Source organism: Anser brachyrhynchus (genome assembly GCF_964034855.1).
Source record: "Anser brachyrhynchus genome assembly, chromosome: 36".
In the NCBI taxonomy this organism is placed as follows: Eukaryota; Metazoa; Chordata; class Aves; order Anseriformes; family Anatidae; genus Anser; species Anser brachyrhynchus.
The window spans coordinates 121,113-146,617 of NC_137729.1; the positions used below are offsets into that span (position 1 = coordinate 121,113).

General features: G+C 59.6%; 5 protein-coding genes across 16 annotated transcripts in view; 1 reads left to right on the forward strand and 4 right to left on the reverse strand.

Moving 5' to 3' along the window:
• MRPL49 (mitochondrial ribosomal protein L49) overlaps positions 1-5,117 on the reverse strand; it is a gene marked incomplete at its 3' end in the record, with an annotated part of 5,609 nt that extends 492 nt beyond the window's left edge. Inside the window, exons 1-3 of the mRNA XM_080571730.1 lie at positions 4,973-5,117; positions 3,588-3,771; positions 684-882 (exon numbers count right to left, since the gene is read on the reverse strand). Of these exons, the coding sequence (XP_080427856.1) occupies positions 684-882; positions 3,588-3,771; positions 4,973-5,035 (446 nt within the window). The 5' untranslated portion in view covers positions 5,036-5,117. The remainder of the gene's footprint in view (positions 1-683; positions 883-3,587; positions 3,772-4,972) is intronic.
• An 866-nt stretch (positions 5,118-5,983) lies between these two features.
• FAU (FAU ubiquitin like and ribosomal protein S30 fusion) lies at positions 5,984-6,880 on the forward strand. The gene is made up of 4 exons (XM_080571727.1): positions 5,984-6,121; positions 6,219-6,363; positions 6,456-6,511; positions 6,651-6,880. Exons 1-4 carry the CDS (start codon positions 6,047-6,049, stop codon positions 6,774-6,776), a joined length of 402 nt encoding a protein of 133 aa, XP_080427853.1. The 5' UTR covers positions 5,984-6,046; the 3' UTR covers positions 6,777-6,880.
• On the reverse strand, positions 6,672-15,770 carry LOC308184545 (uncharacterized protein). Of its 6 annotated transcripts, XM_080571716.1 has the most exons (11): positions 15,624-15,761; positions 15,347-15,499; positions 15,090-15,244; positions 14,695-14,986; positions 14,432-14,608; positions 13,990-14,331; positions 13,768-13,870; positions 13,610-13,669; positions 10,844-13,394; positions 8,679-8,825; positions 6,672-7,346 (listed from the first exon to the last, which is right to left on the reverse strand). In XM_080571716.1, the coding sequence occupies exons 1-9, from the start codon at positions 15,720-15,722 to the stop codon at positions 13,138-13,140; spliced, it is 1,638 nt and encodes a 545-aa protein (XP_080427842.1). In that variant the 5' UTR covers positions 15,723-15,761; the 3' UTR covers positions 6,672-7,346; positions 8,679-8,825; positions 10,844-13,137. The 6 variants fall into 6 exon arrangements, with proteins under 6 accessions (XP_080427842.1, XP_080427841.1, XP_080427837.1 ...); XM_080571715.1 differs by having other exon boundaries at positions 13,990-14,091; positions 14,176-14,331; positions 14,432-14,986; positions 15,347-15,770; XM_080571711.1 differs by having other exon boundaries at positions 14,432-14,986; positions 15,347-15,770.
• A 38-nt stretch (positions 15,771-15,808) lies between these two features.
• Positions 15,809-17,457, reverse strand: LOC308184555 (uncharacterized protein; the record flags this gene model as incomplete). The annotated part of the gene is made up of 6 exons (XM_080571731.1): positions 17,000-17,457; positions 16,806-16,885; positions 16,586-16,720; positions 16,400-16,479; positions 16,159-16,270; positions 15,809-16,039 (listed from the first exon to the last, which is right to left on the reverse strand). The coding sequence occupies exons 1-6, from the start codon at positions 17,268-17,270 to the stop codon at positions 15,809-15,811; spliced, it is 909 nt and encodes a 302-aa protein (XP_080427857.1). The 5' UTR covers positions 17,271-17,457.
• A 2,728-nt stretch (positions 17,458-20,185) lies between these two features.
• LOC308184565 (uncharacterized protein) lies at positions 20,186-25,012 on the reverse strand. 7 transcript variants are annotated; one of them, XM_080571757.1, is made up of 14 exons: positions 24,236-25,012; positions 24,043-24,122; positions 23,823-23,957; positions 23,396-23,716; positions 23,186-23,275; positions 22,860-22,964; positions 22,583-22,735; positions 22,326-22,480; positions 21,931-22,222; positions 21,668-21,844; positions 21,226-21,567; positions 21,005-21,107; positions 20,847-20,906; positions 20,186-20,631 (listed from the first exon to the last, which is right to left on the reverse strand). In XM_080571757.1, the coding sequence occupies exons 1-14, from the start codon at positions 24,504-24,506 to the stop codon at positions 20,375-20,377; spliced, it is 2,541 nt and encodes an 846-aa protein (XP_080427883.1). In that variant the 5' UTR covers positions 24,507-25,012; the 3' UTR covers positions 20,186-20,374. The 7 variants fall into 7 exon arrangements, with proteins under 7 accessions (XP_080427883.1, XP_080427877.1, XP_080427881.1 ...); XM_080571755.1 differs by having other exon boundaries at positions 20,187-20,631; positions 21,668-22,222; positions 22,583-22,964; positions 23,396-23,507; positions 23,637-23,716; XM_080571754.1 differs by having other exon boundaries at positions 20,188-20,631; positions 21,226-21,327; positions 21,412-21,567; positions 21,668-22,222; positions 22,583-22,964.
• Positions 25,013-25,505: the final 493 nt, after the last annotated feature.

Consider the following 25,505-nt stretch of genomic DNA (forward strand, 5'->3'; position numbering starts at 1 on the left):
CCAGTCCCAAACCCCTAAACTATCCTCATAACCAAACCCCAATCCCCTCCAAAAATCCCCCAACCCCCCCCAAAATCCCCAAAGTCCAACCCCCCCAATCCCCTAACCCCCCCAAAATCCCCCAAATCCCCCACCCCCCTAAAAATCCCCCAAACCCCTCCAACCGCCCCCAAACCCCCAAAAACCGTACAACCCCCCCAAAATCCCTCACCTCCCCCCGAAAATCCAAACCCCTCCAAAATCACCCCAAAAAACTTCCCCCAATCCCCCCAAAATCCTCCAACCGCCCCCCAAAAGTCCTACAATGTCCCCTAAAATCCCCCCCAAATCCCCAAACCCCTCCAAAGTACCCCCAAAAGCTCTCCCACCCCCCCAAAATCCTCCAACCCTCCCTAAAATCCTCCCCAAACCCCTCCAGAACCCCCCCAAACTCCTCCAACTGCCCCCAAACCCTCCAAAAATCCTACAATCCCCCCAAAAATTCCACCCCAAAAATCCCCCAAACCCCTCCAACTGCCTCCCAAAATCCCACAAACTCCCCTAAAATCCCAAAGCCCTCCAAACTCCCCCGAAAAAAACTCCAACCCCCCCGAAAATCCTCCAACCCTCCCTAAAATCCCCCCCCAAATCTCCCAAACCCCTCCAGACTCCCCCCCAAACCCCCCCTAAAAATCCCCCCCAACCCCCCCCAAATCCCCCAGACCCCCCCCCAAATCGCCGAGACCCCCCCCAAAATGCCGCAGCCCCAGCCCCGTACCCAGATGTCGCCCTCGATGCGGCGCAGCACGGTGGTCCTGCGGGTGCCCGCCCTGAGGTGCCGGTACACGGGGACGTTGTGCATGCGGGACCGGCGCACGAAGTAGGGCAGCGCCGGGTCGGGGGCTGCGGGGCGAGGGGGCGGAAACCCCAAAAAGGAGCTTTTAGTGGGGGGGGGGTTGGACCGGAAAGGGGGGGAAAAATACAAAAAGTCCCAAAAGGGTTTTCATGGGGGGGGGGAGGAGACAGACGGCCCTGAGGGGGGCAGCCTGGGTAGTGAACAGCATAAATCGGTTTGGGGGGGATTCCAGTCACTTTTTGAGGGACTTTTAAGTCATTTTTGTGTCATTTGTATTTTTTTTGGGGGGGGGATTGTTTTTTTAGGGGGATTTCAGTCAGTTTTTGATGAAAACTTCAGTTTTTGAAGGGTACTGAAGTCGTTTCTGAGAACTTCAGTCAGTTTTTGAGGAGAATTGTCAGATTTTGAGGGGTTATTAACTCGTTTCTGAGGAGAACTTCAGGCGGTTTCTGAGTCAGATTTTGAAGAAAACTTCAGTCAGATTTTGAGGGATATTTAAGTCGCTTCTGAGGAGAACTTCTGTCAGTTTTTGAGGAGAATTCTGTCAGTTTTTGAGAATTCTGTCAGTTTTTGAGGGGTATTTAACTCGTTTCTGAGGAGAACTTCAGTCAGTTTCTGAGTCAGATTTTGAGGAGAACTTCATTCGTTTCTGAGGGGAGTGTCAGTCAGGTTTTGAGGGGCATTTAAGTCGTTTCTGAGGGGAACGTCAGTCACGTTTTGAGGGGAACGTCAGTTTTTGAGGGGTATGTAAGTCGTTTCTGAGAACTTCAGTCAAGTTTCTGAGTAAGATTTTGAGGAGAATTCTGCCAGATTTTGAGGAGAATTCTGTCAGTTTTTGAGGGGTATTTAACTTGTTTCTGAGGAGAACTTCAGTCAGATTTTGAGGAGAATGTCAGTCAGGTTTTGAGGGGTATTTAAGTCGTTTCTGAGGGGAACGTCAGTCACATTTTGAGGAGAACGTCAGTTTTTGAGGGGTATGTAAATCGTTTCTGAGAACTTCAGTCAGTTTCTGAGTAAGATTTTGAGGAAAACTTCAGTCAGATTTTGAGGGGTGTTTAAGTTGTTTCTGAGGAGAACTTCAGTCGGTTTCTGAGTCAGTTTTTGAGGAGAATTCTGTCAGTTTTTGAGGAGAATTCTGTCAGTTTTTGAGGAGAATTTAACTCATTTCTGAGGAGAACTTCAGTCAGTTTCTGAGCCAGATTTTGAGGAGAACTTCATTCGTTTCTGAGGGGAGTGTCAGTCAGGTTTTGAGGGGCATTTAAGTCGTTTCTGAGGGGAACGTCAGTCACGTTTTGAGGGGAACGTCAGTTTTTGAGGGGTATGTAAGTCGTTTCTGAGAACTTCAGTCAGTTTCTGAGTAAGATTTTGAGGAAAACTTCAGTCAGATTTTGAGGGGTGTTTAAGTCGTTTCTGAGGAGAACTTCAGTCGGTTTCTGAGTCAGTTTTTGAGGAGAACTTCAGTCAGTTTTTGAGGAGAATTCTGTCAGTTTTTGAGGAGAATTTAACTCATTTCTGAGGAGAACTTCAGTCAGTTTCTGAGCCAGATTTTGAGGAGAACTTCATTCGTTTCTGAGGGGAGTGTCAGTCAGGTTTTGAGGGGTATTTAAGTCATTTCTGAGGAGAACATCAGATTTTGAGGAGAACGTCAGTAAGGTTTTGAGGGGCATTTAAGTCGTTTCTGAGGGGAACGTCAGTTTTTGAGGGGTATGTAAGTCGTTTCTGAGAACTTCAGTCAGTTTCTGAGTAAGATTTTGAGGAAAACTTCAGTCAGATTTTGAGGGGTATTTAAGTTGTTTCTGAGGAGAACTTCAGTCAGATTTTGAGGAGAATTCTGCCAGATTTTGAGGAGAATTCTGTCAGTTTTTGAGGGGTATTTAACTTGTTTCTGAGGAGAGCTTCAGTCAGATTTTGAGGAGAACGTCAGTTGTTTCTGAGGCGAGTGTCAGTCAGATTTTGAGGAGAATGTCAGTAAGGTTTTGAGGGGTATTTAACTCGTTTCTGAGGGGAACGTCAGTTTTTGAGGGGTATGTAAGTCATTTCTGAGAACTTCAGTCAGTTTCTGACTAAGATTTTGAGGAAAACTTCAGTCAGGTTTTGAGGGGTGTTTAAGTCGTTTCTGAGGAGAACGTCAGTCAGGTTTTAAGGGATATTTAAGTCACTATTTAACTGAGTTTATCAGAAGTGTTTAACATGTTTTTGAGAAATATTTAATCTGTTTTTTGAGGAATACATAATTCTTTTTAAAGGAATATATAACTCCTTTTTGAGGTGCATTTAAGTCATTTTTGGGGTATTTGGCTCATCTTTTGAGAGATACGTAACTTGTTTTTTTGACACATTTTATTTCTTTTGAGGAGCATTCTTTTTTTTTTTTGAGGGGCATTTAAGTCGATTTTTGAGAAGCATTTAGCTCAATTTTCTGAGGAATATTTAACTCATTTTGGAGATATTAAAGTCATTTTCTGAGGAATATTTGACTCATTTTTGAGGAATATTTAAGTCAATATTATACTAATTTTTTAGGAATATTTAACTGATTCTTTGAGAGATATTAAGTTCTTTTTTAAGGGCATTCAAGTCCCCTTTTGAGGTATATTTAACTCAATTTTTGAGGAGCGCTAAGCTCGATTTTTGACTCACTTTTTAAGGTATTTGCCTCAATTTGTGAGGGATGTTTATGTCATTTTTTGCCCCCCCCGAATTCCGGGGAGGCTCCGTTGTGATACTGGGGGGCTCCCCCCGGCTTCCTCACCTCGCGGGGGGCTCCAGCCCGAGGGCGTGGGGTAGGTGGGGTGCACGGGGGGGTCGGGGACACGGCTGGGGGGAATCAGGCGCTCCACGAAGGCGAATTCGGCCGTCGACTCCACCACGCCGGGGTATGGGCGGGTCTGGGGGGGCACCTGGGGGTTGGCGGGGGGGCCTGGGGGGCCTTGACTCTGTGTGGGTGGGGGTACACAGCAGGGTGAGTGCCCCCTACCCAGAACAACCCCCCCCAGATTCTTCCCACCCCCCGGGATCCTCCCCCGAAATGCTCCATCCCCTTACAGACCCTATTCATCCCTCCCCCCAGGATCCCCCCCTAAATCTACTCATCCCCTCAGAAAACCCCCTATAATCCTAACAGACCCCCCCCAAACTCCCCCCCCCAAACCCACTCAGAACCCCTCAAGTCTTCCTTAACGCCCCTTCCTTTTAGGAACCCCCCAAATCCCCTCAGAAACCACCCCAAGCCCCTCTTAATCCCCCCTCCCTTCAGGGCATCCCCCAAAATCCTCTGAGACCCCCCCAAACTCCCTTAACCCCCCCACTCCCTTCAGGACCCCCCAAAAACCCCCTCCTCCTCCCTCAGAGCCTCTCCAGACCCCCTTAATCTCTTACTCTCCCTTTAGGACCCCCCAAATCCTCTCAGAGACCCCCCCCTTAATTCTCTCCTTCAGGAACCCCCAAATCCCTCAGACCCCCCCCTTCTCCCTTCAAGACCCCCCAAACCCCCTTAACCCCCTCCAGGACCCCCCAAGCCCCCTCAGAGCCCCCCCCCCCCCCCATCACTTCAGGATCCCTCCAGGACCCCCCAAATTCCCTCACAGACCATCCCCAAAACCCCTTAACACCCTCCAGCCCCCCCCCCCACCTCCTCAGAGCCCCCCTCCTCCTTCAGACACCCCCCCACCAAACCCCCTTACCCCCCTCCAGGACTCCCCAGACCCCCCTCAGAGCCCCCCTCATCCCTTCAGGATGCTTCCAGAACTCCCCCAAGCTCCCTTCAAACCCCCCCTCAACCTTTCAGGACCCCCCCCCCAAACCACCTTATTCCCTCCCTTCCTTTCAGGACCCCCCCAAATCCCCTCAAAGCCCCCCCCCAACCCCCTTAATCCCCTTCAGACCCCTCCCCAAACCCCTTCAGACCCACCCTCCTCTCCCCACAATCCACCCAAAACCCCTTCAGAGCCCCCCCGAGAGCTCCCCAGATCCCCTCCAGGACCCCCGAAAGCCCCAAATCCCCCCCTTCCCTTCAGGGACCCCCCCTTAACCCCATTCAAAACCCCCAAATCCACTCAGAGCCCCCCCCCAACCCTCTTAATTCCCTCACAGACCCCCAAAACCTCCTCAGAGCCCCCTTAAATCCCGCCCCCCTACCTGCGCCCCCCGCCTCCCCACCGCCGCTCGCAGCCCCAGCAGCCGCCGGCCCAGCGCCGCCATTTTGGGAGCGTCCCCCCCTTCCCTCGGGCGCCTGACGTCAGCGCGCCCGTGACGTCAGCGCGCACGCCCGACGTCGCAGCGGCGCCTGCGCGGATTCGCTCTCTTGGCCTGCGCCTGGCGTGAGGTGAGGGGCGGCCGGGGGGGGGCTGCGGCCGGGAGGGGGTAAAGGGGGGGGGCCTGGGGGAGTTTTGGGGACAACTTGGGGGATTTTGGGGCCCGGGAGGGGCTCTTGGGGCCTTGTGGAGGCCTTTCGGGGCTCGGGGAGGTCTGTGAGGCTTTGGGGGGGGGAGCGGGAGGGCGGTTCTTTGGGTTGGGGGAGGCTTCGGGAGCTTGGGGGGGCTTTTTGGGGTCTGGGGAGGGTCTGGGGCTTTGGAGGTGACTGGAGGGGGGGTCTGTGAGGGCTTAGGGGGGCTTCTTGGGGTCCTGGGGGGGTCATGGGGGGCTTTTGGTGCCCGCGGGGGGGCTTTGGGATCTGGGGGCTGCTCTTGGGGTCTGTGAGGTCCGAGGGGGGGGCTTTGGGGCCTGGGGGAGGGGCTGTGGAGCCTTGGGGGCGGTTTTGGGGCCTGGGGGACAGGTTCTTGGGGGTTGGGGGGGTCTTGGGGCCCATGGAGGGGCGCTAGGGGGGTTTGTGAGGGCATAGGGAGATCTTTTGGGGTTTGGGGGGGTCTGTGAGGCCTTGGGGGGGCTCTGGGGGGGTCTTTTGGGGTCTGGGGGGAGGGTCTGGTAGGCTGGGGGGGGCTCTTGTGGTCTGGGGGGGCTGTGAGGGTTTGGGGGGCTTTGGGGAGGGTCTCTGAGGTATTGGGGGGGGGTCTTGAGGTGTCTGTGAGGCTTGGGGGGGGCTCTGAGGCTTTTAGGGGTCTCCAGGAGGGTCTAGGGAACGCTTTGTAGGGGTCTCTGGTGGTTTTTGGGGGTCCTCCTTTTTTTTTTAGTGCCTCCCCCTCCTTTTTGGGGTTCCCCCCATTCCCAGGGGTCCCTAACCCCGTGTGTCCGCCCCCCAGACCCCCCCCCACCATGCAGCTCTTCGTCCGCGCCCAGTCCCTCCATGCCATCGAGGTCTCCGGCGCTGAGACCGTCGCCCAAATCAAGGTGAGTCCCCCCCCCCCCACCACCATTACCAGGCTGCTCCCTGCCCCGAAACCTTTTGGGGCTGACCCGTTTTGTTTTTTTTTCCCCCAAAAACCAGGCGAGGATCGCGGCGCTGGAGGCCGTCGCCCCCGAGGACCAGGTGCTGCTCTTCGGGGGAAGCCCGCTGCAGGATGAGGCCGTGCTGGAGCAGAGCGGCATCCCCGAATTTTCCACCCTCGACGTGGCCGCGAGGCTGCTGGGGGGTACGGGATTACCGGGGGGTAATTAACGGGGCCTCCTCGTTAGCCTAACGAGCTCCTAATCTTTAATTGCGGCCCCCCCCCTTTTTACACAGGTAAAGTCCATGGTTCGCTCGCCCGCGCCGGCAAAGTGAGGGGCCAGACCCCCAAGGTGAGTTTTGGGGGGAATTCAGGGGGCATTTGAGGGATTTTAGGGGGATTTGAGGATATTTTTAGGATTCCAGAGCTTTGTTTTTCGGGGCACAGCCCCTAAACGCCCTCGCCTTTTGTTTTTTTCCCCCAAAACCCAGGTGGCGAAGCAGGAGAAGAAGAAGAAGAAGACGGGGCGCGCCAAGCGGCGCATGCAGTACAACCGGCGCTTCGTCAACGTCGTCCCCACCTTCGGCAAGAAGAAGGGCCCCAACGCCAACTCCTAGGGGAGAAAAATCCCCCCCAAAAAATAAACAAAATCCCCAAAACCGCGCCGGGAGCGGGGTTTCGCGGCCCTTGTGGTGGAATAAAAATAGTTTGGGCTCCAAAACGTCAAAGTTTTGAAGGATTTGGGGTGGAAGACGGGGTTTTGTGGTTGCAGACAATGTGGTAAACACAGAATGGCAAGGATTTGGGTGGAAAAATGAGGGGTCACACCCCAGCCCCGTTCTGGGAGGAGAAAGTTTTATTTTGAGTGGTAAAATCCACCCTTTTCAGCCCAAAAGCTCCGCTGGAGGTCAGAAAACCTCCTTAGACTGTGCCTGGAGGAGTTTGAAAGGTTTAGGGGTGCGCTTTCATGGGGGATTTCTCCAAATTAGGCTGAGAGATCTTTCCAACCTTAAAGATTTTATCTATTCAGGCTGGAAAAGCTCTTCTTAAAGGTCCAAACTCCCCTATTTTAAATCCAACTCTCCCTTTTTAAGACCCCAAAACCTCACTGCAGGCCTTAAACCGTCCTTTTTCACCCCAAACCCCATTTTTCAGCACTCGGGGACCCTGTGTTTGGGGTTGGAAGCCTCGTTTCAGGGTTTTAAAACTTTTTTTCAGCTCCGAGCCCGTTTGTGAGGGCTCAAAACCGACCCCGGGAGAAAATCCGCACCCCATGGGGGGATTCTGCTGCCTTGGGAGGGATTTGGGGGAGATTTTGGGGTTTTGGGGGGGCTTTTGAGGGGTGTCGGGAGGCTTGGGCGGAGCTTTGGGGGGTTTTAGTTTTTTTTACGGAGAGATTGGGGGGGTTATGGGGGGAGCTTGGGAGGGTTTTAAGGGAGCTTTGGGGGAAGTTTGGGGGGTTTGGGGTGGGCTTGGGGGGGTTTGTGGGGGATTGGGGGTAGTTTTGGGGGGTTTGGGAAGAGCTTTGGGGGAGCTTTGAGGGTTTGGGGAAATTTGGGGGGAGTTTGGGGGGAGTATTGGGGGGGATTGGGGTGAATTTGGAGGATTGAGGGTAGTTGGGGGGGGTTGGGGCGAATTTGGGGGAGTTCTAGGCGAGTTTTGAAGGTTTTGGGGGATTTGTGGGAGCTTTGGGGGGGATGGGTGAATTTGGGGGGAATTTTGAGGGGTTTGGGGTGAATTTGGGCGATTTTGGGGGCGTTCGTGCTGTTGGGAACGGCAAAGTCTGTGCTGGGGGCGTTTCAGAGCAGCTCTGCCCCGTTAATGAGTTAATTAGCCCGGAGCATAATGAGGGGAGGCGGGGTGGACGCCGCGCGGGCTGCCCCAGAGCGTGAGGCGGCGGCGGAAATGGCCGAGCGGTGCCGAAAAGAGCCGAGCGGGGGGGGGGGCGGGGGGGGGCCGAGAGCCTCCGGAAGTTCCCGAACGTTTCCTCGGGGGCGGGGCGGAGAGAGCCGAGCGGCTCGGAAGGTTCTGGAAGGCCTCCGAAGGCTCCAGAGCGGCTCCGAAAGTTGCCGATCGCTTCCGAAAGCTCCCGAGCGCTCGGGGCGGGGCAGGCCGAGGCCGCCACAGGCAGCCTCAGGGCCGGGGGCTGCGGGTCCGGGACCCTCCCTGGGGCTTCTCCTCAGCGATCCGGGGGGATTTGGGGGCGAGGGGGGCCCCAAAAGGCCCCCCCGGAGCTCTGAGCCCCCAGGGGAAGCCCCAAGCCCCCGAGGATGAGGCCGCCCTGGAGCAGAGCCCGCTTGGGCCCTTCCTGGGGGGGGGGGGGTTGAACGGTTTAGGGGCACGCTTTAGTGGAAATTTCTCCAAATTACGTAAAGAGATCTTTCCAACCTTAAAGATCTTACAATTTCATGGAAGAAAAAAAAAAAAAACTTTTTTAAGCTCCAAACCTTCTTTTAATCTAGCCCTTTCTTTTTAATACCCCAAAGCCTCACTGCAGTCCTTAAACCTGACTTGGAAGCCTCAATGGAGGCTTTTAAAACCCTTTTTTTTTTTTTTCAGGTCTAAGCCCATTAGTGACGGCTTGAGGACAAGCCCAGAGTAAAACCTCCACCTCAAAGGGGGTTCTTTCCAACCTTAAAGATTTTATCAATTCAGGCTAAAAAAACCTTTTAAGGGACCACAAACTGGCCGCCCTCCCTGAGAGCCCCCTCAGCCTCCCTCCTGTGCCATGAGGGGGGAGCCGAGGCTGTGCCCCCCTTTTTGGGGTCTCCTCAAAAAGAAAAACGAAATTCTGGAGGACTGGGGGGGAAAGCAGTGTTTTGTGGTTGTAGAACACGCGGTAAACACAAGATTTCAAGGATTTGGGTGGTCAAAATGAGGGGTCACACCCCAGCCCCGTTTTGAGAGAAAAAAAGTTTTATTTTGGTAAATTTTGTTTTGAAAGGGGAAAGTTTTGAGCAGTTAAAGTTTATTTTGGTCAAGTTTCATTTGGGGAAAACCCACCCTTTTCAGACCAAAAGCGCCGTTGGAGGTCAGAAAACCTCCTTAGACCGTGCCTGGAGGAGTTTAAAAGGTTTAGGGGCGCGCTTTCATGGGGGATTTCTCCAGATTAGGCTGAGAGATCTTTCCAGCCTTAAAGATTTTATCGTTTCAAGCTGAAAAAAAAACCTTTTTTAAGGGACCACAAAATGGCCGCCCTCCCTGAGGGCTCCCTCAGCATCCCTCCTGTGCCCGGACTGTGCCGTGAGGGGGCAGCCGAGGCTGTGCCCCCCTTTTTGGGGTCCCCTCGAAAAAAAATCGAAATTCTGAAGGACTCGGGGGTGGAAAACGGCGTTTTGTAGTTTTATGGCACGCAGTAAAGAGCAAAAGTTCAAGGATTTGGGTGGACAAATGAGGAGTCACACCCCAGCCCCATTTTGAGAGGAGAAAGTTTTATTTTGGTAAATTTTGTTTTGAGAGGAAAAAGTTTTGATAGGACAAAGTTTACTTTGGTCAAGTTTTATTTTGGGAAAATCCACCCTTTTCAGCCCAAAAGCTCTGTTGGAGGTCAGAAAACCTCCTTGGAGGTCCAGAGTTTAAAAGGTTTAGGGGCGCGCTTTCATGGGGGATTTCTCCAAATTAGGTTGAGAGATCTTTCCAACCTTCAAGATTTTATAATTTCATGTGAAAAAAAAACTCTTTTTTTAAGGTCCAAACCCCACTTTTTTAAATCCAATCCTCCCTTTTCAAGACCCCAAATTCTCACTGCAGGATTAAACCTTCCTTTTTCACACCAAATCCCAATTTTCAGTGCTAGGGGACCCTGTCTTTAGGGTCTGAAGCCTCATTTTGGGGTTTTAAAACCTTTCCTTTCAGTTCTAAGTCCATTTGTGAGGGCTCAAGGCCGAGCCTGGGGGAAAACCTGCGCCCCATGGGGGGGGATTCTGCTGCCTTGGGTGGTTTGGGGGAGATTTAGGGGTTTTGGGGTGTTCTGGGAGGCTTTTAGGGGGGTTTTGAGGGGACCTTGTGAAACTTTATTTTCGGGGGGGGGGGGATCCTCGAGCATTGCGTTGAACCTCGAGTCCCACATTCAGATTTTGGGACCAGGTGACCCTGGAGGTCTCTTCCAACCCTAACGACTGAGGACTGTAATTAGCAGAGCCCCCCCCGTTCCCAGAGCCCCCCCATTCCCTGACACGTCCCCGCGTCCCCCCCAGAAGCCACGGGCAGCCATCTCTCCTCAGCCCCTCTGTGCTCCGTGAGGGACCACAAAATGGCCACCCTCCCTGAGGGCCCCCTCAGCCTCCCTGCTGGGCCTGGCCTGCGCCGTGAGGGGGCAGCCGAGGCTGTGCCCCCCTTTTTGGGGTCTCCTCGAAAAAAAAAAGAAATTCTGAACGACTGGGGTGGAAAGCGGGGTTTTGTGGTTTTAGAGCACGTGGTAAAGAGCAAAATTTCAAGGATTTGGGTGGAAAAAGGAAGGGTCACACCCCAGCCCCTTTCTGAGACGATAAAGTTTTTATTTTGGGTGGTAAAATCCACCCTTTTCAGACCAAAAGCACTGTTGGAGGTCAGAAAACCTCCTTAGACCGTGCCTGGAGGAGTTTGAAAGGTTTAGGGGCGTGCTTTCATGGGGGATTTCTCCAGATTAGGCTGAGAGATCTTTCCAACCTTCAAGATTTTATCATTTCAGGCTAAAAAAAAAAACTTTTTTAAGGGACCACAAAATGGCCGCCCTCCCTGAGGGCTCCCTCAGCCTCCCTGCTGTGCCAGGAGGGGGGAGCCAAGGCTGTGCCCCCCTTTTTGGCATCTCCATGGCCGGGGGGCTCTTCGTCACCCCAGGGGCTCCTCCTCACCCTGGGGGGCTCCCGACCAGACAGGATCTGCAAAGTGGGCACTGGCCAAGTGCTCCTGGCTGCAGCTCTGGGGCTTGGCACCCCCCCTGGAAAGCCCCGAGGCTCTAAAGCAAAGCTCTGAGCCCCGCAGGGAATCCCAAAGCCCCCAGTGGGAGCTCTGAGCCTTTTGTGTGGTGCAGCTGCCATTTTGTGTGGTGCGGCCGCCATTTTGTGTGGTGCGGCCACCATTTTGTGAGGCGAGGCTGCCATTTTGCATCGCAATTCCAACTGCCCCCCCCTTAAATACTGGCCCCTCCCCTAATTACCACCCCCCTAATTACCCTTTCCCCACCCCAATTACTGTCCCAGGCAGTTGTGTAATGCCACAGAGCGGGGGATCGAGGGGTGCGGGGGTTTTCCCGCATCGAGACTGCTTGAGGTAGCTGAGGGAGCCGCCAGGTCCCAGCAGCCACAGAATCTCACAGAATGACAGAATCTCACAGAATGACAGAATTTGAGGGATCGGGAGGGGCCTCAAAAGACCATCTAGTCCAATCCGTGTCCCTGGTGGATGAGGGAAAGGCTGCTGATGTCGTCTGCTCAGCCTTCAGCGAGGCCTTTGGTGCGGTCTCCCACAATATTCTCCTGGAGAAGCTGCAGCCCAGGGCTTGGACAAGTACACTCCTTACAGAAAAAGAATGTTTTTCTTTAAAAATATGGTTAAAAACTGGCTGGAGGGCCCGGCCCAGAGAGTGGTGGTGGTGAAGGGAGAGAAATCGAGCTGGTCGTGAGTGGTGTTTGCCCAGTGGGGCCCACCCTCGTTAATAGCTTTATTAATTATTTGGATGAGGGAACTGAGGGAATTACCCTCAGGAAGGTTGCAAATGACACCATGTCCTGCCTCGGAGTACTGCATTCACCTCGGAGTACCGCGTCCAACCCCCGAGCACTGTGTTCAGATTTGGGCCCCTCGCTACCAGAAGGACATCGAGGCCCTGGAGCGTGGCCAGAGGCAGGGCAACAAAGCTGGGGAAGGTTCTGGAACACGTCCTGCGAGGAGTGGCCGAGGGAACCTGGGTTTGTTTGGCCTGGAGAAGGCTCCGGGGAGACCTCCTTGCTCTCTACAACTCCCCGACTACGTTCTGGGATGGAGTCGAAGGATACGGTCCATGAACGCGTGGCTACGGGCCCGGTGCCTCAGGCAGGGCTTTGGGTTCTTTTTGGGGTCATCCGAGGCGCGGTGGGACAGCCCCCGTACGCCCAGCGTGCTCCTGCACGGGTTGATGTCCTTCTTGGGAGGACGAGGAGCGAGTAGAAGGTCTGGGGGTGAGAACTAAGGGGCAGGGGGATTTCAGTGACCCCGACGTCTCCTGGAAGGCCTACGCAGCCCAGGCGGTTCCTCTGGTTGACCGAGGACTCCAAGGCGCCAACGAGGAGAGGAGCTGCCGGGCCTCGTCCTCGCTAACGAGGGGCTCGCGGAGGCGGCAAAAGTTGCGGGCAGCGACCTCGGACTTCGGCAGGGTCGGACTTCGGCCTTTTCGAGCATTTCCCAGGGGAAATCCCACGGGACGAGGTACTCGAAGGCAGAGGATCGAGAGAGTTGGGTGGAATTCAAGGATCAGGGGCAGCGCGTCCCAGGGGGTGGGAGGCAGAGGACGGGGAGCTGCGGGGTTGGGCGGGGTCCACTCGAGGGGAAGAGGAGCGTCTGCGGAGGACAGAAGGAGAAGGAGCTGCTGGGCCAACCCGAGTGGCAGATGACCACAAGCCAGCACCGTGCCCCGCTGGCCTTCTTGGCCTTCGTCCTCTTCCTGGGGGTGCTCAGGAGGTCGGGAGAGGTCCTCGTCCTCCTCTGCTCTGCCCCGGCGAGGCCGCGTGGGGGACATCGCGTCCAGTTCCGGGCCCTGAGCTCCGGGAGGACGGGAGCTGCTCGAGGGAGGCCGGCGCGGAGCTGTGAGGATGATGGAGGCTGCGGAGCGCCTCCCTTAGGAGGAGAGGCCGAGGGGGTCTTTAGCTCGGAGGACGCCAAGGGGTGAACGCAGGAGGCACCGGACAAACATGGGGACGAAATTTATTTGTGGTGAGGGCGGCAAAACGTGGAGCAGGCTGCCCGGGGGGGGTGCGGAGGCTCCTCTGCAGGCATCCGAACCCCCTGCGGCCGTGAGGTGAGCTAGTCGTCCTTGCTCTGGCAGGGGGATGGGTCCTTGGACGTCCCTTCAGAGCCGGAACCTTCTGGGCTCTCCTCGGGCTGGGGCTCGGTCTTCGGCCTCTGGCGGCGCCTTCGAGGCCAGCAGCAGAGCGCCGCCAGCGGGTTCCACGGCACCGGCAGCCGCCGGAGCCACTTGCGATGCTGCAGCAGGGCCTGGATGGTGCGGGAGGTCTCCGCGCGCACCGAGGGCGCCGCGTCGTGCATCATGGGCTGCAGGACTGCGGGAGGACGGAGAGAGGCTGGAGCCTCCGCTCGGGCCGCGGAGACCCCTCCGGGAGCCCCCCAGCCGGGAGGAACGCGGGGAGCAGCCGCTCCGAGCGCCCCGCGGCCCCCCCGATTCGTTCCCCCCCCCAGCCTCCACCGCGCCTCCCCCGGGGCGGAGGCCCGGCCTCCAGTCCTCCCCCGCCCGGCCTCCAGTGCTCCCCTCACTCACTGTCGATGATTTCGCGCAGCTTCTCTTCGCTCTGGTCCTGGAGGAGCTCCGCGGCGAGCCCTAGGAGCAAAGCCGCCCGTCAGCCTCCGCCCCGGGCAGGGCGAGGGGAGGCCGCGGGGCCTCTTGCGGAGGCCGCTGGGGCAGGGAGGTGGCCTCACCGATGAACCTCACGGTCTCCTCGCGCACGGATGCCTGAGGGTCCTCCAGGTACGCCCGGCTCTGCTGTAGGCGCTTCTCTACCCGGTCTCGATCCTGCTGCAGCTGGAGAGGCCGCGAGGCTCGGTGAGCCTCCCCGGCCCCGTTTCTTCCCCCCCCCCCCCACCCACCTCGGGGAGCCCCCGAGAGCCCCCCGCCAGCCTCGCCGCGGAGGCCGCCCTCACCAGGCACGCTCTGATCCTCCAGGTCTGCTCCATGTGGGCCACGTCCTTCAGCTCATCCCACCACAAGAGCTCCGCCGCCGCCATGAGGGCTTCTTGGGAGGCCTGCGAGGCAGCGGAGGCACGGGGCTCGGCGCCGGCTCCTCGCGCCCTCCGGCCTCGCCGCGAGCCTCCGTCGCCGGCGCTTACCTTGGCCACGCTGTGGGTCTCGTCGCTCATGCGCAGGTAGAGCGGGACGAGGATCTTGCGCACCTTCTTCCACATCTGCGTCTTGTGCCTCCACAGCACGCGCTCCATGGCCGCCTTGAAGAGCTTCATGGAGCTCTCCCGCACCGCGGCGGCCTCCTGGGGAAGAGGAAGAGGAAGGGGGACGGGGCGTTTCGGCTGCGTGGCTCCGGCACGGGGCGGGCGCCGCGGGGCCGCGGAGGCTCGTCCTCCCGCTTACGTTGTCCAGGAGAGGCTTGACCACGTCGACCAGCTCGAGGGCGGTGAGGCTGGCCGCCTTCTTCTCCACGATGCCGAGGATGTTGCCGCAGACCGCCAGGGCCGCCGCCGTGATGTGGGGCTTGCCGAACTGCAGGGTCTCCAGCACGTCCGGCAGCAGGCACTGCCCTGCCTTGGCCTGCGCCGAAAACACCGGGGCGTGAGGAGGCCGCCGCGCCGCCAGCCGAGGCCGGGAGCGGGGAGGGGAAGAGGGCGGAGGCTCACCAGCTGCGGCCTCTCCATCAGCGCCGCCAGGCCTTTGAGCGCCAGCCAGAGCAGGTGGAAGTTGGCGGTCCTGAGGCAGCGCTGCAGGCACTCCACGTCCCGCAGCTCCTTGGGGACGGGGTCTTCGGGGCGCTGGGCGTAGAGGAGGCTGAGGCGGACGAGGCTGAGGTCCTCGGCCACCCCGAGGAACTCGCGGATGTTCCTGTCGTGCAGCAGCAGGTGGAGCTCGTGCAGGAGCCGCTTCGCCATGGCGGGCACGGCAAACATCACCTCCCACATGTCCATCGAGGCGCTGCGGGCACGGAGAGGGCGTTATCGGCGGGGGCCCCGCGGGGTTATCGGGGGAGCCCCGGGGGCTGCGGTTTGGGGTGCCCTGGAGGCTCGGGGGCCGGTACCTTTCTTGGGACGGGCAGATGAAGAGCACGGTCATGAGCACGGAGCGGGGGAAGCACTCCGTGAGGAGGACGAGCAGCTCCAGGAGCCTCTTCCGCACGTCGGGCGCCGGCTGCTTCTTCAGCGTTTTGAAGAAGAAGTTGACGAAGTGCGGGACCTGCCGGGGGGACGCGGGGGGGTGAAAAGCGGCCTCCTTTCCTTCCCTGCCGGGGGGGGCGTCGAGGCCGGGGGAGGGGGCTCAGGGCGGGGGGGCTCTCACGTCCGCCAGCCAGCTGATGGGGTCTCGGGTGGTCGCGTCGAGCAGAAAGGAGACCCAGTGCTGGTCCTCGTCGCACACGCCTTCTGTCACAAGCTGCAGGCAGGTGAGGATGAGGTCCGTCCTCTGCGAGATCTTCAGGTACCTCCCGAAGGGCTGCGGAAGGCGAGGAGGAGGTTGAAGAGGAGGCCGGGGAGGGAGGAGGCCCCGGCCTCGAGGCTCTGGGGGCTGCGGGGAAAGGGGGGGGAACGACGCGGCCGGGGGTGGCCGAGCCGCTCACCTCCAGCGAGGAGCACTTGGCCAGGAACTCGCCCAGCTTGCAGACCCTTTCCATGGCTCTCCTGCGGGCGAGGGCGTTCGCGGAGGTGCAGAAACGCATCAGGGCCTGCGAGGAGAAAAGCGAGCTGCCGGCGGGGCTCGGGAGGGCTGGGGGCTGGGGGCTGGGGGTGGCTGGGGGGGAGCCCCTCAGGAAGAAGGGGAGCCCCTCGGGGTGGGGGGGAGCAACCTGGGGTGAGGAGGAGCCCCTCGGGGTGATGAGAAGCCCCCCAGGACGACGAGAAGCCCCCCAGGACGACGAGAAGCCCCCCAGCCGGGCGCGGGACAGACCTGCACGATGCTCTGCAGCTTCTCCGGGAGCTTGGTGGCCGGCGGGCTGAGCAGCAGCAGCTGCAGCATGCTGTCCACGGCGTGCATGGTCTGCGAGTGGGGGGGGAACGAGCGTGGGGTGAGCGTGGGGCTGGGGGCGCCCCGGGAAGGGCCCTGGGGAATCCCCCGGGGAGGGGAGGGGGGGGAGGGGAGGGGGCGCCGGCACCCACCATCACATAGAAGCGCGCGTTCAGCTTCTCCTTGGGGGGCAGCAGGAAGACGCTCTGGAAGCAGGTGTCGAGCAGCCGCAGCATCTCCCTCACCTTGATCACCTGCACCGTGCTGTGAGGAGGGGGGGGGGGAGTGAGGCCGCAGCTGAGGCCCGGCCTCGAGGAGAGGGCGCGAGGCGAGGCCCGGCCTCCCGAACCCAAGAACCCTCGGTCGAGGCCGGAGGCGGCCCCGGGCGCGTACCTCAAGGCGGCGACGGCCAGCATGGCTTGCTCTCGCACCGGAGACTGCAGCTGGTCCTGGGGCTCCGACGCCAGCACGATCTGCGGGAGGGGAGCGGGACGGGAGCTGGCACCCGGCCCCCAGCCCCCGGCGGCACCCAAGGTTGCAGCAGCCCCCCCCCGGCCGCCCGCCTCACCCCCTTCTCACCTCGATGTGCCTGGCCACGTCGGTGCGGCGACAGAAGCAGTCGAGGCCCGCCGACAGCCCCTTCTCGCGGGCGGTGGTGCAGACGCTGCAGACGCTCTCCAGAAACTTCATTTTCTGCTCCTCGCTCAGGTGGCTCTGCGGGAGACCCCCGGTGAGGGGGGGGAGCCCCGGCCGGGAGCCCCCCCCCCAGCCCCCAAGCATCCACGGGGGTCGCCTTTACCTTTTGCTTGTTGGTTACAAAGGCGTCAATGGTGGTCACGGCCTCCTCTTCCTCCTGGTACACGGCCAGGTCGTCGAAGGCTGGGGGAGAGACAGCGAAGGGGGCCATGAGGGGAGAGCGGCGGCAGGGGCGGCGGCGAGCCCCCCCCCCGGGGGAGCTCGGCGCGTTCGTGGCGGGGGTTTCTCTGCACTCACGGCCCGGCAGCGGCACGACCTCCTCCTCCTCCTCCTCCTGCTTCACCTCGAGGAAGTCGGAGGATTCCTCGATGGGGGTGGCCCAGCTGTCCACCCAGGCCAAGCGGGGCCGCTCGGGGGGGGGTTTGTCTGCCATGGTGAGGGGGGCGCGAAGGGAGGGAATGAAGCTCCACGCGGGGTGGGTCTCCGGCTCGCTCCCTCTCGCTCCTGCCCTGTCCTGACAGGCACTGGGGGGGGCGGCGAGGCGGCAACGGCTTTTATGTCGTGACATGGCGCGGGTCACTAAGGGACCACCCCCAGGTCACAAAGGGACCCTAACAACAGCACCCGCCCGGCCATGAGACCCCAAAAAGGGGGGGGCACGGCCTCAGCTCCCCCACCCCACACCCTCGTCAGCCTCCCATAAAAGGCCCCAGAACACCCCAAAACCCCTAAATCTCCCCCAAACCACCCAAGGCAGCAGAATCCCCCCCATGGGGCGCAGGGTTTCCCCCAGGCTCGGCCTTGAGCCCTCACAAATGGACTTAGAACTGAAAGGAAAGGTTTTAAAACCCCAAAATGAGGCTTCGGACCCTAAAGACAGGGTCCCCTAGCACTGAAAATTGGGATTTGGTGTGAAAAAGGAGGGTTTAATCCTGCAGTGAGAATTTGGGGTCTTGAAAAGGGAGGGTTGGATTTTAAAAAGTGGGGTTTGCACCTTAAAAAAAGAGGTTTATAGCCAAAAATTACAAAATCTTGAAGGTTGGAAAGATCTCTTAACCTAATTTTGGAGAAATCCCCCATGAAAGCATGCCCTTAAACCTTTTAAAGTCCTCCAGGCATGGTCCAAGGAGGACCTCCAAGGAGGTTTTCTGGTCTCAAACAGAGCTTTTGGGCTGAAAAGGGTGGGATTTCCCATAATAAAACTTGACCAAAATAAACTTTGTCCTCTCAAAACTTAATCCTCTCAAAACTTTATTCTCTCAAAACCAAATTTACCAAAATAAAACTTTATTCTCTCAAAACAGGGCTGGGGTGTGACCCCTCATTTTTCCACCCAAATCCTTGAACTTTTGCTCTTTACTGTGTGCCGTAAACCCACAAAACCCCGTTTTCCACCCCAGTCCTTCAGAATTTCGATCTTTTTTCGAGGAGACCCCAAAAACGGGGGCACAGCCTCGGCTCCCCCCTCACGGCGCAGGCCGGGCCCAGCAGGGAGGCTGAGGGGCCCTCACGGAGGGCGGCCATTTTGTGGTCCCTCACGGAGCACAGAGGGGAGCACAGAGAGGTTTTAAAACCCCAAAATGAGGCTTCCGACCCTAAAGACAGGGTCCCCTAGCACTGAAAACTGGGATTTGGTGTGAAAAAGGAGGGTTTAATCCTGCAGTGAGAATTTGGGGTCTTGAAAAGGGAGGGTTGGATTTAAAAAAGTGGGGTTTGCACCTTAAAAAAAAAAAAAAAGAGTAGTTTTTTTTGTTTGTTTGCTTGTTTGTTTTTCACATGAAATTATAAAGTCTTTAAGGTTGGGCTCCCCCCGTCTCGTTGGAGGCCACCTCAGCAGGCGCCAAAGGAGGAGGCCGGGCACAGGAGAGAGGCTGAGGGAGCCCTCAGGGAGGGTGGCCATTTTGTGGTCCCTTAAAAAGATTTTTTTTAGCCTGAAATGATAAAATCTTTAAGGTTGGAAAGATCTCTCAACCTAATCTGGAGAAATCCCCCATGAAAGCGCGCCCCTAAACCTTTCAAACTCCTCCAGGCACGGTCTAAGGAGGTTTTCTGACCTCCAACGGTGCTTTTGGTCTGAAAAGGGTGGATTTTCCCAAAATGAAAATTGACCAAAATAAACTTTGTCCTATCAGAACTTTAACTGCTCAAAACTTTCTCCTCTCAAAACAAAATTTACCAAAATAAAACTTTATTCTCTCAAAACGGGGCTGGGGTTTGATCCCTCATTTGTCCACCCAGAGCCTTGAACTTTTGTGTTTCCCACGTGCTCTACAACCACAAAACCCCATTTTTCACTCCCCAGTCCTTCAAAATTTCGATCTTTTTTGAAGAAGACCCCAAAAAGGGGGGCACAGCCTCGGCTCCCCCCTCACGGCGCAGGCCGGGCCCAGCAGGGAGGCTGAGGGGCCCTCAGGGAGGGCGGCCATTTTGTGGTCCCTCACGGAGCACAGAGGGGCTGAGGAGAGATGGCTGCCCGTGGCTTCTGGGGGGGACGCGGGGACGTGTCAGGGAATGGGGGGGCTCTGGGAACGGGGGGGGCTCTGCTAATTACAGTCCTCAGTCGTTAGGGTTGGAAGAGACCTCCAGGGTCACCTGGTCCCAAAAACTGAATGTGGGGCTCGAGGTTGAACGCAGTGCTCGAGGATCCCCCCCACCCCCGAAAATAAAGCTTCACAAAGCACCCCCCCCTCCCCTCCCAAAAAAAGCACAAAGCTCCCCTCAAAACCCCCCTAAAAGCCTCCCAGAACACCGCAAAACCCCTAAATCTCCCCCAAACCACCCAAGGCACCAGAATCCCCCCCCATGGGGCGCAGGTTTTCCCCCAGGCTCGGCCTTGAGCCCTCACAAATGGACTTAGAACTGAAAGGAAAGGTTTTAAAACCCCAAAATGAGGCTTCGGACCCTAAAGACAGGGTCCCCTAGCACTGAAAATTGGGATTTGGTGTGAAAAAGGAGGGTTTAATCCTGCAGTGAGAATTTGGGGTCTTGAAAAGGGAGGGTTGGATTTTAAAAAGTGGGGTTTGCACCTTAAAAAAAGAGTTTTTTTTTCACATGAAATTATAAAATCTTGAAGGTTGGAAAGATCTCTCAACCTAATCTGGAGAAATCCCCCATGAAAGCGCGCCCCTAAACCTTTTAAACTCCTCCAGGCACGGTCTAAGGAGGTTTTCTGACCTCCAGCGGTGCTTTTGGTCTGAAAAGGGTGGATTTTACCACCCAAAATGAAACGTGACCAAAATAAACTTTGTCCTATCAAAACTTTAACTGCTCAAAACTTAAAAAAAAAAAGTGGGGTTTGGACCGTAAAAAAAAAAAAAAGAGTAGGGTTTTTTTTTTTTTTTTTCACATGAAATTATAAAGTCTTTAAGGTTGGGCTCCCCCCGTCTCGTTGGAGGCCACCTCAGCAGGCACCAAAGGAGGAGGCCGGGCACAGGAGGGAGGCCGGCGCGGAGCTGTGAGGATGATGGAGGCTGCGGAGCGCCTCCCTTAGGAGGAGAGGCCGAGGGGGTCTTTAGCTCGGAGGACGCCAAGGGGTGAACGCAGGAGGCACCGGACAAACATGGGGACGAAATTTATTTGTGGTGAGGGCGGCAAAACGTGGAGCAGGCTGCCCGGGGGGGGGTGCGGAGGCTCCTCTGCAGGCATCCGAACCCCCTGCGGCCGTGAGGTGAGCTAGTCGTCCTTGCTCTGGCAGGGGGATGGGTCCTTGGACGTCCCTTCAGAGCCGGAACCTTCTGGGCTCTCCTCGGGCTGGGGCTCGGTCTTCGGCCTCTGGCGGCGCCTTCGAGGCCAGCAGCAGAGCGCCGCCAGCGGGTTCCACGGCACCGGCAGCCGCCGGAGCCACTTGCGATGCTGCAGCAGGGCCTGGATGGTGCGGGAGGTCTCCGCGCGCACCGAGGGCGCCGCGTCGTGCATCATGGGCTGCAGGACTGCGGGAGGACGGAGAGAGGCTGGAGCCTCCGCTCGGGCCGCGGAGACCCCTCCGGGAGCCCCCCAGCCGGGAGGAACGCGGGGAGCAGCCGCTCCGAGCGCCCCGCGGCCCCCCCGATTCGTTCCCCCCCCCAGCCTCCACCGCGCCTCCCCCGGGGCGGAGGCCCGGCCTCCAGTCCTCCCCCGCCCGGCCTCCAGTGCTCCCCTCACTCACTGTCGATGATTTCGCGCAGCTTCTCTTCGCTCTGGTCCTGGAGGAGCTCCGCGGCGAGCCCTAGGAGCAAAGCCGCCCGTCAGCCTCCGCCCCGGGCAGGGCGAGGGGAGGCCGCGGGGCCTCTTGCGGAGGCCGCTGGGGCAGGGAGGTGGCCTCACCGATGAACCTCACGGTCTCCTCGCGCACGGATGCCTGAGGGTCCTCCAGGTACGCCCGGCTCTGCTGTAGGCGCTTCTCTACCCGGTCTCGATCCTGCTGCAGCTGGAGAGGCCGCGAGGCTCGGTGAGCCTCCCCGGCCCCGTTTCTTCCCCCCCCCCCCACCCACCTCGGGGAGCCCCCGAGAGCCCCCCGCCAGCCTCGCCGCGGAGGCCGCCCTCACCAGGCACGCTCTGATCCTCCAGGTCTGCTCCATGTGGGCCACGTCCTTCAGCTCATCCCACCACAAGAGCTCCGCCGCCGCCATGAGGGCTTCTTGGGAGGCCTGCGAGGCAGCGGAGGCACGGGGCTCGGCGCCGGCTCCTCGCGCCCTCCGGCCTCGCCGCGAGCCTCCGTCGCCGGCGCTTACCTTGGCCACGCTGTGGGTCTCGTCGCTCATGCGCAGGTAGAGCGGGACGAGGATCTTGCGCACCTTCTTCCACATCTGCGTCTTGTGCCTCCACAGCACGCGCTCCATGGCCGCCTTGAAGAGCTTCATGGAGCTCTCCCGCACCGCGGCGGCCTCCTGGGGAAGAGGAAGAGGAAGGGGGACGGGGCGTTTCGGCTGCGTGGCTCCGGCACGGGGCGGGCGCCGCGGGGCCGCGGAGGCTCGTCCTCCCGCTTACGTTGTCCAGGAGAGGCTTGACCACGTCGACCAGCTCGAGGGCGGTGAGGCTGGCCGCCTTCTTCTCCACGATGCCGAGGATGTTGCCGCAGACCGCCAGGGCCGCCGCCGTGATGTGGGGCTTGCCGAACTGCAGGGTCTCCAGCACGTCCGGCAGCAGGCACTGCCCTGCCTTGGCCTGCGCCGAAAACACCGGGGCGTGAGGAGGCCGCCGCGCCGCCAGCCGAGGCCGGGAGCGGGGAGGGGAAGAGGGCGGAGGCTCACCAGCTGCGGCCTCTCCATCAGCGCCGCCAGGCCTTTGAGCGCCAGCCAGAGCAGGTGGAAGTTGGCGGTCCTGAGGCAGCGCTGCAGGCACTCCACGTCCCGCAGCTCCTTGGGGACGGGGTCTTCGGGGCGCTGGGCGTAGAGGAGGCTGAGGCGGACGAGGCTGAGGTCCTCGGCCACCCCGAGGAACTCGCGGATGTTCCTGTCGTGCAGCAGCAGGTGGAGCTCGTGCAGGAGCCGCTTCGCCATGGCGGGCACGGCAAACATCACCTCCCACATGTCCATCGAGGCGCTGCGGGCACGGAGAGGGCGTTATCGGCGGGGGCCCCGCGGGGTTATCGGGGGAGCCCCGGGGGCTGCGGTTTGGGGTGCCCTGGAGGCTCGGGGGCCGGTACCTTTCTTGGGACGGGCAGATGAAGAGCACGGTCATGAGCACGGAGCGGGGGAAGCACTCCGTGAGGAGGACGAGCAGCTCCAGGAGCCTCTTCCGCACGTCGGGCGCCGGCTGCTTCTTCAGCGTTTTGAAGAAGAAGTTGACGAAGTGCGGGACCTGCCGGGGGGACGCGGGGGGGTGAAAAGCGGCCTCCTTTCCTTCCCTGCCGGGGGGGGCGTCGAGGCCGGGGGAGGGGGCTCAGGGCGGGGGGGCTCTCACGTCCGCCAGCCAGCTGATGGGGTCTCGGGTGGTCGCGTCGAGCAGAAAGGAGACCCAGTGCTGGTCCTCGTCGCACACGCCTTCTGTCACAAGCTGCAGGCAGGTGAGGATGAGGTCCGTCCTCTGCGAGATCTTCAGGTACCTCCCGAAGGGCTGCGGAAGGCGAGGAGGAGGTTGAAGAGGAGGCCGGGGAGGGAGGAGGCCCCGGCCTCGAGGCTCTGGGGGCTGCGGGGAAAGGGGGGGGAACGACGCGGCCGGGGGTGGCCGAGCCGCTCACCTCCAGCGAGGAGCACTTGGCCAGGAACTCGCCCAGCTTGCAGACCCTTTCCATGGCTCTCCTGCGGGCGAGGGCGTTCGCGGAGGTGCAGAAACGCATCAGGGCCTGCGAGGAGAAAAGCGAGCTGCCGGCGGGGCTCGGGAGGGCTGGGGGCTGGGGGCTGGGGGTGGCTGGGGGGGAGCCCCTCAGGAAGAAGGGGAGCCCCTCGGGGTGGGGGGGAGCAACCTGGGGTGAGGAGGAGCCCCTCGGGGTGATGAGAAGCCCCCCAGGACGACGAGAAGCCCCCCAGGACGACGAGAAGCCCCCCAGCCGGGCGCGGGACAGACCTGCACGACGCTCTGCAGCTTCTCCGGGAGCTTGGTGGCCGGCGGGCTGAGCAGCAGCAGCTGCAGCATGCTGTCCACGGCGTGCATGGTCTGCGAGTGGGGGGGGAACGAGCGTGGGGTGAGCGTGGGGCTGGGGGCGCCCCGGGAAGGGCCCTGGGGAACCCCCCGGGGGGGGGAGGGGGGGGGAGGGGAGGGGGCGCCGGCACCCACCATCACATAGAAGCGCGCGTTCAGCTTCTCCTTGGGGGGCAGCAGGAAGACGCTCTGGAAGCAGGTGTCGAGCAGCCGCAGCATCTCCCTCACCTTGATCACCTGCACCGTGCTGCGAGGAGAGGGGGGGGGAGTGAGGCCGCAGCTGAGGCCCGGCCTCGAGGAGAGGGCGCGAGGCGAGGCCCGGCCTCCCGAACCCAAGAACCCTCGGTCGAGGCCGGAGGCGGCCCCGGGCGCGTACCTCAAGGCGGCGACGGCCAGCATGGCTTGCTCTCGCACCGGAGACTGCAGCTGGTCCTGGGGCTCCGACGCCAGCACGATCTGCGGGAGGGGAGCGGGACGGGAGCTGGCACCCGGCCCCCAGCCCCCGGCGGCACCCAAGGTTGCAGCAGCCCCCCCCCGGCCGCCCGCCTCACCCCCTTCTCACCTCGATGTGCCTGGCCACGTCGGTGCGGCGACAGAAGCAGTCGAGGCCCGCCGACAGCCCCTTCTCGCGGGCGGTGGTGCAGACGCTGCAGACGCTCTCCAGAAACTTCATTTTCTGCTCCTCGCTCAGGTGGCTCTGCGGGAGACCCCCGGTGAGGGGGGGGAGCCCCGGCCGGGAGCCCCCCCCCCAGCCCCCAAGCATCCACGGGGGTCGCCTTTACCTTTTGCTTGTTGGTTACAAAGGCGTCAATGGTGGTCACGGCCTCCTCTTCCTCCTGGTACACGGCCAGGTCGTCGAAGGCTGGGGGAGAGACAGCGAAGGGGGCCATGAGGGGAGAGCGGCGGCAGGGGCGGCGGCGAGCCCCCCCCCGGGGGAGCTCGGCGCGTTCGTGGCGGGGGTTTCTCTGCACTCACGGCCCGGCAGCGGCACGACCTCCTCCTCCTCCTCCTCCTGCTTCACCTCGAGGAAGTCGGAGGATTCCTCAATGGGGGTGGCCCAGCTGTCCACCCAGGCCAAGCGGGGCCGCTCGGGGGGGGGTTTGTCTGCCATGGTGAGGGGGGCGCGAAGGGAGGGAATGAAGCTCCACGCGGGGTGGGTCTCCGGCTCGCTCCCTCTCGCTCCTGCCCTGTCCTGACAGGCACTGGGGGGGGCGGCGAGGCGGCAACGGCTTTTATGTCGTGACATGGCGCGGGTCTCAAAGGGACCCTAACAACAGCACCCGCCCGGCCATGAGACCCCAAAAAGGGGGGGGCACGGCCTCAGCTCCCCCACCCCACACCCTCGTCAGCCTCCCATAAAAGGCCCCAGAACACCCCAAAACCCCTAAATCTCCCCCAAAATCTTTAAGGCTGGAAAGATCTCTCAACCTAATCTGGAGAAATCCCCCATGAAAGCGCGCCCCTAAACCTTTCAAACTCCTCCAGGCACGCTCTAAGGAGGTTTTCTGACCTCCAACGGAGCTTTTGAGTTGAAAAGGGTGGATTTTCCCAAAATAAAAATTTGCCAAAGTAAAACCATGTCTTCTCAAAACTTTGTCCTCTCAAAACTTTCTCCTCTCAAAACAAAATTTACCAAAATAAAACTTTCTCCTCTCAAAATGGGTTAGGGGTTCGACCCCTCATTTTGACCACCCAGAGCCTTGAACTTTTGTGTTTCCCACGTGCTCTACAACCACAAAACCCCATTTTTCACTCCCCAGTCCTTCAGAATTTCGATCTTTTTTCGAGGAGACCCCAAAAACGGGGGCACAGCCTCGGCTCCCCCCTCACGGCGCAGGCCGGGCCCAGCAGGGAGGCTGAGGGGCCCTCAGGGAGGGCGGCCATTTTGTGGTCCCTCACGGAGCACAGAGGGGCTGAGGAGAGATGGCTGCCCGTGGCTTCTGGGGGGGACGCGGGGACGTGTCAGGGAATGGGGGGGCTCTGGGAACGGGGGGGGCTCTGCTAATTACAGTCCTCAGTCGTTAGGGTTGGAAGAGACCTCCAGGGTCACCTGGTCCCAAAAACTGAATGTGGGGCTCGAGGTTGAACGCAGTGCTCGAGGATCCCCCCCACCCCCGAAAATAAAGCTTCAGAAAGCACCCCCCCCCAAAAAAAAGCACAAAGCTCCCCTCAAAACCCCCATAAAAGGCCCCAGAACACCCCAAAACCCCTAAATCTCCCCCAAACCACCCAAGGCAGCAGAATC